The sequence below is a fragment of the Squalius cephalus genome (assembly GCF_949319135.1).
Source record: "Squalius cephalus genome assembly, chromosome: 3".
Taxonomy (NCBI): domain Eukaryota; kingdom Metazoa; phylum Chordata; class Actinopteri; order Cypriniformes; family Leuciscidae; genus Squalius; species Squalius cephalus.
In genome coordinates, this window is record NC_137124.1 from 53335654 (window position 1) to 53349815 (window position 14162).

General features: G+C 35.6%; 1 protein-coding gene across 4 annotated transcripts in view; it reads right to left on the reverse strand.

Annotated features, from left to right (window-relative positions):
- Positions 1-3695: 3695 nt before the first annotated feature.
- Positions 3696-14162, reverse strand: part of rap1gds1 (RAP1, GTP-GDP dissociation stimulator 1) — a 50911-nt gene continuing 40444 nt past the window's right edge. For all 4 annotated transcript variants that reach the window (XM_079865482.1, XM_079865480.1, XM_079865481.1 and 1 more), the window contains 4 exons: positions 10316-10455; positions 7548-7674; positions 5871-5999; positions 3696-3871 (listed from right to left, as the gene is read on the reverse strand). In XM_079865482.1, the coding sequence (XP_079721608.1) occupies positions 3744-3871; positions 5871-5999; positions 7548-7674; positions 10316-10455 (524 nt within the window). In that variant the 3' untranslated portion in view covers positions 3696-3743. The remainder of the gene's footprint in view (positions 3872-5870; positions 6000-7547; positions 7675-10315; positions 10456-14162) is intronic.

Genomic DNA, 14162 nt, shown 5'->3' on the forward strand with positions numbered 1-14162 from the left:
CTTGCACTAACAAATTAGAGAACATTTCTTATTCAGATGTTTATCTTTCACAAACAATTTCTGATTAAAGAGAAAAACGTACCGTGACAGTATTTTTCTGTAATGTATGGACTAATCAGAAGCTTGTTTGTTGTAAATATGGAAGTGATATTTTAGCACTTTTACAATGCCAACACAGCTGGATGGTGTAACACTCTGTAACACACTATGTAGCACTCGTGTGTCATTAAACTTCACTAAAAGTGATTTTAACATTGTTTGTGTCTCGCTTTTCTTTTAAGGAGCCTTTAGTATAGTAAATATCAATTCAGAATCCCTTCAGCAACAAATATTGGTCAGTGTAATGGTAAAGACTGCTGTTAATTTAGTTAAATTATATATTATTTGGAGTTATCATTTCAAGTTTTTGAGACATAATTATGACGTGTTTTATGATTTACCAAAGCATTTATTTTCTTATGTGGTAGAATGGGCTTTCGACTTATAATAGACGTCATAATTAGATTTTTTTGTCATCATAACTTCAAGTTATCATCAGTTTTTACAATTTCAACCTTTTATCTCATAATTGTGACATCCTCATTTAGAATTTGTCATGCCTATCTCATAATTCTTTACATTTTATATCATAATTTCATATTATATAGCTTTGACAGTGTGTCAGTTTAAACTTTTTATCATAATTATGACGTCATAATTTAGACTTTTTATGTCATGCCTCTCATAATTCTTTACATTTTATATCATAATTTCAAGTTTTTATTATATTGCTTTGACTTAGTGTGTCAGTTTCAACTTTTTATCTCATAATGTGTCAGTTTCAACTTTTTATCTCATAATTGTCATAAATTAGAATTTCTATGTCATGCCTATCTCATACATTTTTTTTACATTTTATATAATAATTTCAAGTTTTTATTATACAGCTTTGACTTAATGTGTCATTTTCAACTTTTTATCTCATAATTATGTCATAAATTAGAATTTTTATGTCATGCCTCAATTTTTTACATTTTATATCATAATTTAATGTTTTTATTATATAGCTTTGACTTAGTGTGTCAGTTTCAACTTTATATCTCATAATTATGTCATGAATTAGAATTTTTATGTCATGCCTCAATTTTTTACATTTTATATCATAATTTAATGTTTTTATTATATAGCTTTGACTTAGTGTGTCAGTTTCAACTTTTTATCTCATAATTATGTCATAAATTAGAATTTTTATGTCATGCCTATCTCATCATTTTTTACAGATTATATCATTTCAAGCTTTTATTATATAGCTTTGACTTAGTGTGTCAGTTTCAACTTTTTATCTCATAATTATGACGTCATAAATTAGAATTTTTATGTCATGCATATAATTCTTTACATTTTATATCATAATTTTAAGTTTTATTATATAGCTCAGTGTGACTCAAAATTCTCATAATTATGTCTCATTTTGAGTTATGTCATAATGTTTTATGATTTACATGAAGCATGAAGACATGAATTTACATGAAGACAAAGCATGATTTATTTCTTGTGTGGTAGATGGGTTTCCATATTTTACTGTATATAAATATATTGTGTAATATAAATACCTTGCTTGTGTTCATGTATATTTTTATTTATTTAAATATACACACAACAAAACGTTTCTACTGTTTTATTAAAGCCTGTTTCAACCATTTCATCATCCTTTTTGACACATAGATTTTGTCTAACCACAATGCATCACTAGTGCTTCTGCTGATTCAACCCACTCTCAAATCACTTTAATCTCCTCTTGACATCGAAATGAAAGAGGGAGTTTTAATACAACCTAAAGATCTATTCAATTGAATAAAAGTCTACTGCAGTGTATCATTAATCTGCTCAGTGAGCATTTCACTCAAGTCTTTCAGTTCAACATTTAATAAACTATATCCACCCAAATATGAACATGCCTGAAGGAACGCAACTTTGACAAGAAGGCAAGGTAGAATCACGGAGCATAAATTTGTCACCAGCAATTGTTTTAATAAGTTTAAATCTTTGAAATGTACAGTTCAATGACATTTACAACAATTATTTCCATTTATATTTGCACGGTTCCTACTGTAGATATATTGGATTGCCATGTGGTACAAATATGATAAATAAGAACTTATTTACCTGCCATAAAATGGCCACAGAACAGTGATTTTAACAGTATCGAACATGCGAGGAGGTGCATGTTCGGAGGACACTGGAGAGGATGGAAAGGAGGACAGGCAGCTCCACATGCAAAAAAAAAAAAGACACTTTCTCGAAAGAAACATTCACAAAGAGTGTGTCGTCTGAGACATCATTATTCAGCGTAACTGTGGCGGTCTCAGCTACACACATAACCCGTCCCAGCCCTTACATGTCTCAGTAATCTGCCATGATGAAGCCTAGTATGTGTGTGTGTGTGTGTGTACTGGCAGTCATGCTAGTCATATCCTGATCAGGAATGTGTTTTAAATGATTCATACTATGTTAGAAAGACGTCGCTTTTTTGAACGAGGTGTACGCCGGCCTGAAATAATCAAAATCGACTTTAGTCCTTGGTACCAAGATGTATCGCTTCTTCATACATCCATATGACAATAAGCAATGATTTCTCGACTAATGATATGGAATTAGCTCTTTCCAGTAAAGATATGGATCGTGGATGGCACAATAGGACCAGGAGGCAAAATATGAAAAGGTCCACGCTGGTCCAGAGGTGCCCTATACAGTACAAACACATCTCTTGATCTCTACTCTTCTATGTAAATTAGTAAGCAGGAGGAGGAGGCGGGGCATATCATATGGGCGTGGCTTGGATAGCTGAACACAGATACATCAACAAACTGGACGATTTAAAAAAAAACATGCACAAGTCGGTTGGTATGTGTGATTTTACATGTCATGAAAGCACAACTGCTCTATTTCCACTGCCAACATACATGTTCTACTTTTATTTCCGCTTAAAGGGATAGTTCACCCAAACGTGAAAATTCGGTCATTAATTACTCACCCTCATGTCGTTCCAAACCCGTAAGACTTTCGTTCATATTCAGAACACAAATGAAGATCTTGTCAATGAAGTCTGAGAGATTTCTGTTCCTCCATTCACCCAAATCCACGATCGTTTGAATGATGAACAGATTTCATTTAGGCTTTTATTCACATATAAACACTGATCATGAACAAACATAGGGCATCAAATATAGTAAACGGAAGCTCAAGCACCAATGAGGTTTGTATGGTTGAGCCTTCGTTTACCATATAAAGTGATCATGTTTCTTCAGAAGATTTGAATTAAACTGCTCAATTCATATGGATTTTATGTGAATATGCTTTCAATGGAGGGACAGAAAGCTCTCAGATTTCATCAAAAACATCTTAATTTGTGTTTTGAAGATGAACGAAAGTCTTACGGGTTTTGAACGACATGAGAGTGAGTAATTTTCATTTTTAGTTGGACTAAACCTTTAATGGTTTTAGATGAATTTCATTTTTTTCTTTTTTATCACAGCTATGGTCATTTAAAAATATTTTGCAGTTCGGGTATGAATCTATTGCAGAAGGCTGTCTATAAAGTATGGCCGCCTTTGGGTAACGCGTCTCTGCATGCTTGGAGCAAACAGAGGGCTTTCAGAGTCTGTAGCAGGGAATGCAGAGGGACAACATCTTGGCACATGACAACGAGAGATATGTGTGTGTGAGGGGAAGCAGGCAGGGAGGAGATGGAGCGTAAGAGTCTTTTAGCTCTGTGCTGTTAACCTTTGCTCTGTGAGAGAGGCCTGGTGGGCCACCGTCTTGTTCTCGTGTGAGCGGAGATTGGAGACCACGTCGATAAAGGCCAAGCTCTGCACTTCTTTGTGAAGCGGCTCTAAGGCAAGAGAAGAAAACACACAATTCAACCATTCAAATGGAATAAACTGATTCACGAGAGTTTAGTTCGGCACATCAAACAACATACACAACACGTTTTACTTTACTAAAATTATGAAGACTTATGAAGACAAAAAATTGGAATAACAAATGTTAACATTAATAATTGAATAATTAAGTTAACACTACATTTGTGACCCTGGATCACAAAAACTGTCACAAGTAGCACGGGTATATTTGTGGCAATAGCCAACAATAATACATTGTATGGGTCAAAATTATTGATTTTTCTTTTATGCCAAAAATCATTAGGATATTAAGTAAAGATCATGCATATTTTTTATTTTTAAAGGGATCCTCGTGATTTTTAAAAATATTTCCTTCAGTGTGTAATGTTGCTGTTTGCGCATGAAAAAGGTCTGCAAAGTTACAAATCACAAAGTCCCTCCAATGGGAGTTATTCTCTATATCAGTAAACACTGTTTCTGAACTCGCCTCCATTGTAGGAACAAACACGTCACAATATGGTTCATTTAAATAATTCCCGCCCGAGGGATTCACACAAAAAATGAGTGCTGGATGAGTTGCGTTTGTAGTGTGTTGAAACTTGATTTTATGGTAAGGGGAGTGACATTTCCAATAATTGTGTGAAGATTTTGACCAATCACAACACACTGGTCCAGCCGACCAATCAGAGCACATTGCGCTTTTCAGAAGGAGGGGCTTCATAGAGACCAGAACTGAAAGCGTTACTGACAGAATTGGAAAGAGAAGTGCTGCAACAATTTAAAATGTGTGAAAAATAATGTTTTTTGAAAATTCAAGATTGAAAAACTATTCAAGTAGAGCCCAAAAAAAAAAAAAAAAGGGCATAATAGGACCCCCCTTTAAGTAGAGAAGCACCGATTACAAATTTCTTGGCCGATTACGAAGTGTAAGTTTGCCGATTCCGATTTTCTTCCAAAGAACTATAATTGACAGCATATACAAACAAAAATCGACTTTACTTCAATGCAAAATTGTATTTTCATAAAAAACAAGTAAAAAGACAGTAATAAAATTAAATAAAAACAAATAAACAAATTTCAAACAACAGCACAAATAAATGCAATAGAATAAAAAGAGATATGAAATAAACACGGCTTTAAGTTTTTCAGGTGGGTATACAGTATATTCAGGGAAGAAATACTACAGAAATTAAATTTTAAATTAAATACAGATTAATGCTTACAATTAGTTACAAAAGTTATTCAGTCAAGAACAGAGAGTGATTTTTTTTCTTTGATTAACATAAGCAGGTTTATTAGGCTGCTGTCACTTTAAGAGTTTATGAACGGATCCAATATACTGTTACACAACTTGCGTTATCTTTCTCAACTAATTAGGTTCCAAAACTGACTGTGTTTAACTGAATTAGTATTTCAAATTAGAATTTGTAAATTTATGCGCAATACAAGCGATATTTAACCGGAGCGAATGAGATGAGTGAGTGAGAGGAGGCGGGTGTGTGTCACTTCGCCGTCGGAGAGAAGAGAGCGAGAACGCGCAGCTGATGTTATTGACTGTGTCGCTGGCAACAAAATGGACCATATCCCAAAATCGTCCGATTCCGGTCCCTGTCCGGTCGATCAGTGCAACTCTGTGGTTAAGGTGTCTTTGATACTGTGTAATTTAGCATTTAAGTACTGAGTAATAATAATTCACTGCATATAAACTTACTATAGTGTTAGTATTAGGGTTTGGTTTAGGGTTAGTTGCATGTATTAGCTAAACTTATGCATAATATAGTTATTGATTAAATAAATGTATTAAGTTAAGTAAGCTTATTTCTAATTGCTAAGGCAATAGTTTTTCCCATTTAATATTTAAAATTATTTTTATTTAAAATAGTTTTTGTTAACAAAAACAATTCTGTTTAAGTGTAGTTTCTTTTGGTTCAATCCTTCCTACACTTGTGAACGTGTTGAGTCATTTGTTTCTGTGATCTCTTGACTCACCCGATCCCATGATGGAGCAGATGATAATCATGGAGTTGTATTTGATCTCTGGTGCACTGTGCTCCTCTGTCAGTAGTTTGTGTAGAACCTGCACCAGATTGGAGTCGACAAAGTCCTTCTCTGCACAGTCTGAAATCAAAGCCGTGAAGTGACTCAGTTAAAAGTTCTGAACAGCACAAAACATTTGGACATGCCTGAATTAATGTACTTATCTCACTAAAGGCTTCAAGGGGCTATATGTAGTATTCAGAAACGCTTGTTATTAGCGACACCGGTGGCCGTTAAGTGAACTGCAACTTATTGCTCGTGCTCATGTAACGTAAAGTTATTTTCCGCTTAGAAAAGGTTGGAAATACCTTTGCAGCGATATACTGTTAGGCCCTGTTTACACCTGGTATTAAGATGCGTTTTGGTCGATCGGATCACAAGTGGACGATAAATAAATACAGGTGTGTAAACTGGGTCTAAAACCTTTTGAGCTTGTCCACTTTCGACCACTTCCAGAGATAGTGGAAAACGCAATGCATTCGAATAGCCACAAAAGAGGGCCATAGGTGAGAAAGCAGCAGCAAAGAAAGCCTCTGATCATAGTGATGTGGATATGTTTGCCCCAGCTCTGCAGTGATGTTGACAGATGAGGTCATTAAAATGACAGTTATGATAGTTTGAATTGATTATAAAGTATATTTGAGAGTATATAGATCTGGCTATGTGAGACTATAGTTTGTATGAATTCCTTTTCTTTGGATGACACATTGACAGTACAGTACAGTACAGAACAGCACAGTACAGAACAGCTCTTTCGGCATTATCCTGAACATTGTATAAGCATTCATGTGTCATTGAACAGAAGAGAGGTTCTCCAGCGAGCGCATAAATCCTTTTGATTTTCCTGGCAAAAACATCCCGAGGCTTTCACATGAAAATCAGTCTATAGGCTTTCACTGACAACTTAAGAAATCGGGGAAGGTCTCGTTTTTTAAGTTTCGTTACAAGCTGTTCACATATTGACAATTAAAACGTGATTAATACATGAAAATTCTTACATATAGCCCTTGAAATGCATGAAATTAGTTTTGGAAGGTAAACATAAATAAAATGTCTTTACACAATTTTAATTAAAACAAGCATTTTCTAAATATTATAAAAAGTATGTTAGTTTGTAAGTTTAGCTATTTCAGAATTTTAATTCGACTATCAACCTCACCAAATTGCTACAAAAACTCTGAATGTGATCAAATAACAAGACAAAAGTAACCCAGTGTTGTTACTGTTAACTAGAACTAAAACTATTAAAGAATTTTTGGTAATTGAAATAAGCTGAAAGAAAACATTAATATTAATATTAGATGAAAAACTTAAATTTAAAAAACATATTTAGACACCAACTGAAAAAAATGTAAGTACTAAAATGAATAAAACGTAAACAAAAAATTCAAGCTAAATAGAAATACCAATAAATACAAATTAAAAGTGCATAACAAAAAGACTAAAATTAAAATATAAAACTGAAACTATAAAAATAAAAGATGATTTAACATATTGATAAATACAATAGCATATAGACAATGCTAAAATAACACTGCAGTGTAACTGAATTCACCCTGCGGTAGACATTCAGATGTGTCAGCGTCTCTTCACAGATTTATATAACATACAGTAATCCTTGATTTTTACCCAGATCTAGTGCTGCTATGAGACCCAAGGCCACCAGCGCTTCATTCTGCATGATCATGTGTTCACTCGTCGCCATGGTTATCAAGTGCTTAACACCTTCACCTTGTATGACTGTTCGGACCACATCCTATTCAGAAAGAAAAAAAGCAGTCAGAATCTTCCAGAGGACATGAATCGTGATGGAAAAATTGGCTGCAATAACACAATTCCTTTGATGTATGAAGCTGTGAGTCCAATGAAATTTCTGAACCATTTCTCACATAACACCATGACTCAATGACCCAGATAATAAATGTTTTCGCCCTCACTAGAAGTGAAAATGCTGCATGAAACAACAAACTCAGAACCAATCAGAACATATTTGATGTTTAATACACAGACATAATAGATGTTTTGTCTAAACTATAGTGCATTCCTAGTCGCAGTCATATCCAGTTAAAACAAAAGATTTACATGGTAGAGATGGGATTTACTGCTCGCTGCTCTAAGCCGGGTTTACTCTGTACCAATTTGGCCACGATTTGGCCTTCTGAAACAAATATTGTGAATCCGAAGAGATTCCTCTGATCCTAGGCCAAAATCTGAAGTCTTTAGTTGCTAGTTTGACATGTTCGCCGACAGCCGATTAATGACCATTGCGATCAAATATTACTTCAGATTAAATTCTGGCAGTGTCAGAAGATTTGAGGCGCAGTCCTGTAGTGTGACTTCTCCTACGACAACCGTCGAATCAAAAACCAATAGGACCTGAAGTGAAACAACAACTCTCTTGAGACTCCCCTGCTTCGCAGCATAGTTAATGATATGCTAAACCCCGCCCGCACGTGATTGGTTACTAAATATTTGTTACATAGAGAACAATGGCGATTTCAAACCGCGTTTTTGAGACTGTCTTTGATTTACTGCAGTTTTAAGGAGAAAATACTCAGCAATGGTGTTGACTTATGAATTTGCACATGGTTTGTTTTAAAGCATATTAAAAACACCACATATAAACATTAAAAAACTTGATTGCCACTCATCTAGACATTATTTTTGTTTGCTATCCCCCATTTCTATCTCGCATGTGAATGCAGTCTCACAGTCACCGAACATGGTGTCACGGATTGATGATGTACATCTCTGGACGAGTCTTCTTGTTTTTCGTCCGTTTTTAACGAGTCTTGACTGCTTTACAGGGGGATCATGTGCGTACAGTCTGACTGTGACTATTATAAATCGTACGGTGTGCACCTGGCTTTAGTCGTGTCAAGCCTGCTCAGGGTACGGTGTGTGATGATGCACGTCTAGGCATAATGCTGCAACATCAGTAAAGCATCACCAGCTGTTTCCATCCAAAGTTGCGAATGTAATGCTTAAGCTCAAATATTTGGAATATTGCATAAAACATTTGTGAATAAAGCACCATTTCCATCCCATGTGTTTAAAAGTACAAAATCGTCACTTCATGGGAAACTGGTGCAAAATATCTAATTAAAGGAGAACTCCGGTCAATTTTAACATTGAGCTAATTTTTTTGTAAATTTGGAGTGCTGTCAATACAGAGAACAACGACAAAAATCGGTGTTGCCTACACCGTGTTATCCTCTTTTTAAAATTTGCACCCTGTTGACTTCAATGGGGCAAGTTTTAAACCTGCTTTTAGCCTCTTAACATCCTTGATGTGTCATTACAAGTGCACAGGTCATGTGAGTGATTCCTGCAGAGTGAACGCGGGTCAATCTGACTGCAGTAGATGTGAAAGATATGAATAAAAATGATATTTATTTAGCCAGCGCACATACCTGTATTTACATCCTGTTTCGGTCAAAGTCCATAGTAATCGATTGTCGAGTTCACGCGCATTGGTTTAGTACCTATGATCACGCGCGTGAACTCGATAATCGATTACTCTGGACTTCAACCGAAAACAGGATGTAAATACAGGTATGTGCGCTGGCTGAAATAACATCATTTTTATTCATATCTTTCACATCTACTGCAGTCAGATTCACCCGTGTTCACTCCAAAGGAATCACTCACATGACCTGTGCACTTGTAATGACACATCAAGGATGTTAAGAGGCTAAAAGCAGGTTTTAAACTTGCCCCATTTAAGTCAACAGGGTGCAAATTTTAAAAATAGAATAACTCGGTGTAGGCAACACCGATTTTTGTCGCTGTTCTATGTACTGACAGCACTCCAAATGTACAAAAAAATGAGCTCAATGTTAAAATTGACTGGAGTTCTCCTTTAAAAATGGGGGTTGCTGTAATCGGGGGAAGCCACTGTGGCTGTTTTTCGTACATCATAAATGACTTGTGCCTCAAAGTGTGCAGACAAAATGCAATACATGTTCTTTTGCGTTCGGCTGCCTGGTGTTTGGGAACGCAATCATGTGAGACTCTATTGGGAGGGAATTAAACCAAATCTTTTTAATGACAGACTCAGGCATTTCAGAACGACCAAACTAACATTTGAGGGGCTGTGTAATGCGATTGGTCCGCTTGTTAGTCCAGTTATCCAATCACACCCACTGTTGAGTCACGTGAGTTTTTTGTTTCGCATCGAGGGATAAGTTTGGTAAATGTCTTTCAGTCGTAGTTTTAAAATTATATCCGCCTCAATTGAGAGCATACGTTTTTGATGCACATTTTTAGAATTGATTTGCATCCTTGTGTTTCCATCCAGCATTTTTTATGCAATATCTCATAATGTGCATAAAAACAGGTGGATGGAAACATAGCTACTGGAATGAGAGAGAGAATGAAGTGCATGAGTGTGAGACCTTTGACTTGCTGTGTCGGATGAGAGCGGACAGCAGACGGTTGGACTCTCCCATCACTCCGGCGTGGTCTTTCGCTTCACACCACTCCACCAGACGCTTCACCAGCTTTGGGTTTGTCCCCAGTTGCTCTGCTGCATCAGCTGCAACACACACAGCACTGAACATAATCTACCCAACACAAACCACAGTGGAGCATATGCTGCAACACACACACACACACACACACACACACACACACACACACACACACACACACACACACACACACACACACACACACACACACACACACACACACACACACACACACACACACACACACACATCCGCTTATGTTTCTAGCATGTTATATGTTTGGCAACAGTTCTTCTAACCCTAATTGATGGAGTGTGTAGCTTTTCATTTCTTAAACAACCATCAAGCCATTTTACAGGATGAAACTGATGCACCTCAGCACTGCAACCAAATATTGATGCATCTCTTGATTGAAATAAATGTGATGTTATTTCCATCAAGAGATGCATACATCCCAAAGACTTTCATTGAATTTAAGGTCAGGACTCTGAAAATTTGAAAATGAAAACTGAAAATTATTCTTCATGCTCCTCCCAACCATTCTTTCATAATTTGAGCCTGATGAATCTTGACATTGTCATCCTGGAGTATGGCCATGATGTGTCAATGGAAACACAGCATTCGACAACCATCTTCACAAACTCGTAATGGGAAGCGCTTATAAACTGGGTGCTGTTAACCTAAGAGAAGATTTAAGGACTGTGGTTTTCCAGGAAAAAAATTAAAGGAAGAGCTACTTTGTGGCTACTTTAATACTTTATGAAGCTACATTTGAACATCTAAGATATACTGATGTAGATCTTTTATGGCACAATCCTCTTAAAGGCATATTCTGGTGTTAAATATAATATAATAAATCATGTCTGTGAAAACTCATTCCCCTCAGTTTGTCAAAAAGAGCAGGAAACGCATATACAGCATAACGGAAGCCGAACAGACTCGTATTTTTGTTAAAGCTCTTACATGAAGGGGTTATGAATTAACTGTAAAGTGACTATTTCTTAGCTGGATCAGTTTTGCTATTGTTAATTGAAACTCAAAGACTATTAAAAAATGCTTTTTATTAATTTAAATAAAGCTGAAATACAATAAAAAATATCAGGTGAAAAGTTAACAGAAATAAAATAAGTGTAAGGGGAAGTCAAACATTTTTTTAAACAAACTGAATAGAAATATTAAAAAACACACAAAATAATTTAACCTTAAAATAATACAAATAAAAGTGAATTCAAAATATTAATATTTATTAATCTTGATTAAGGCTAATATGTACTCACATATTTTTTGTACAAATTAATGCATTATGAATGAATGTATTTACTAATGAAAAATGATATAAATGAACATTAGCCTAGATTAATAAATGCTGTAAAAAACAGTTCACTGTTAGATCATTATACTTGCATTAACCAACAACCGTTAACAAATCGAACCTTATTGCAAAATTATACTTTCTAAACATTATGGTAGTTCGATATTTTAAATGTCTTCTCTTGTCTTCAAGGTGTTTGTGGTTTTCACTTGATTTTTCAAACTGAGAGACAAGCCTGTGGTAATTGACAGCAAGTCACAGACGCTGTCGATACAGCTTAAGCAGTATTTAAGTTTATTTACCCAGGAATATTCATTTTAAACCCAAGCTGTCACTGAAAGCTAACACGGCTGGACTGCTGCCATTGAATGGCAATGCAAATTCATCCGTGGCGGATCCCATGTCTGCAGATCCATAGTTTTTAAATGACAGACTGCCATCGATCCTCTGCTCACTTAATATCAGAGACTAACTGCTGTGCGGCGGCAGCTGGGACGAGCCTGAGCCTGAGATCAAATGACACATGCTGTCTTTAACTGAGCTAAACACCTGTAAAGCATACAGTGATCTGTAAGATTATCAATTTTAATTAAAGCTGCAAGCAGCATTTATCAGGGTTCAAGCGGTTTAAGGCCTTTAAGCACATGCGTAAAAAAGATATTATGTTTTATTTAGCAAGCATGTAAACACTTAGAAAACCAAACGTAATTTATAAAAGATCATATTAGAGATTCAGTCAAGAATCATTTTGTACAGACGTTTATAAGGAAGTTCATCCTGATAATGCATTGTCAGCATTTGAAAGACAAACATGCACCTATGAAAACATGTACAGTGAATGTTAGGGCACCATGGATTGGTAATGAGTTGAAAAACATTATGTTTGAGAGAGATGTGGCAAAGGGTACAGCAAGCAGAACTGGGCACAAGAAGGATTGAGACGTCTATTGCAAATTAAGAACTAAAATTAATAGGAAAAAGAAAAGAATGTTTCACAAAATTAAAATAAGTGAATTTAAATATGATTGTAAAAAAATGTGGAGTACACTCAATGAAATAATGGATAGGGAATCAAGTCAAATTCCTTCTTTTATTGATACAGGTGACTCATTTTTAAACCATATGAAATTGGAAATTATTTTAATGATTTTTTCATAAATAAAGTTGATAAATTAAGAGAGGAAATGTTGTTTGGCAGAACCAGTTTGCCACATCTTTAATATCAGTATTGAAAAAGGGATTTTTCCTTTAGCTTGGAAAGATGCAAAGGTTATTCATCTACAGAAAAATGCAGCACTGGGTTTTAATGGTCATAATAGTCGACCAATAAGTTTGCTACCAGTTCTTCGCAAAGTATTAAAAATTATAGTTTGTGAGCAAATTCAATTATTCTTTAAGGAGAATAATTTGCTCTCTAATTTTCAGCATGCATTTTGAGAGAGCACAGATTGATGACAATAACTTAGTAGGAACAGTATTGTTAGATTTTAGCTCAGCTTTGATGTACTGGATCATAAATTATTGCTGGATAAACTGAAATGTTACAAATGTACTTATACTGTACATTGGTTTAAAAGTTAACTGTCTAATGGGACAATGTGTATTTTATAAATGGAAGTTATTCAGATGTGAAAGAGTTGCAATGTGGTGTGCCTCAAGGAAGCTGTTTAAGACCAATGATCTTCCTCTTGTTTTAAAGTGTGCATAGACAGTCATGTATGCAGATGATAAAAAAAAACATTATATTTACCTGTAACATCAATTAAGCAGTTGTCTACTGCTTTGGATGAGGAAATACAATTGGTAGGAAAAAAAAAATACAAAAAGTAGGTACGGAATAATAAGCATAGGATAATATAGAGCATTTTTCACCTTTATAACAGTCAAAGCGCCACCGATGGCTCGACGTCCATAAAACTTTCCAAGCTCCTTTTATCAAGTGACGCATGCGCACGGCCGATTTTGTGAGGTTCTATGCAAATCAGGCAGGAAGAAGGCCATTTCATGGGATTTCAGCCATTTCATGGGATTTGCCATATAAATACATAATTTTGACACCTTTTTAACAGTTATAGCGCCACCAAGTGGCCAGTCGCCGCGTCCTTTTTGACGTGACCACAGAATGAGCTCTTACATAGGTGTGCTGAGTTTGGTGAAAATATCTCATTCCGTTCACGAGTTATAGCCAATTTAGTAAAACGTTTTGGCGGCCCTTAGGGACCGTGAACCGAAATTTCCACTTTTTTTGATAACTACTGACAATGAGACTCCAGAGAATCTTGCTGCACTGGTTTGGTTCCGGTTTGGAAAAACCCCAAATACCCGAAAATTTTCCAAGGGTGACGAGCAAATGATCAAGGATTGAATCAAGGATTCCAACGATATAAGACACTTGAGCCTACGCCTAACGGTTTAGGAGTTATGAGCCATTTCGTACTTTTGAGCGCTGTAGCGCCCCTG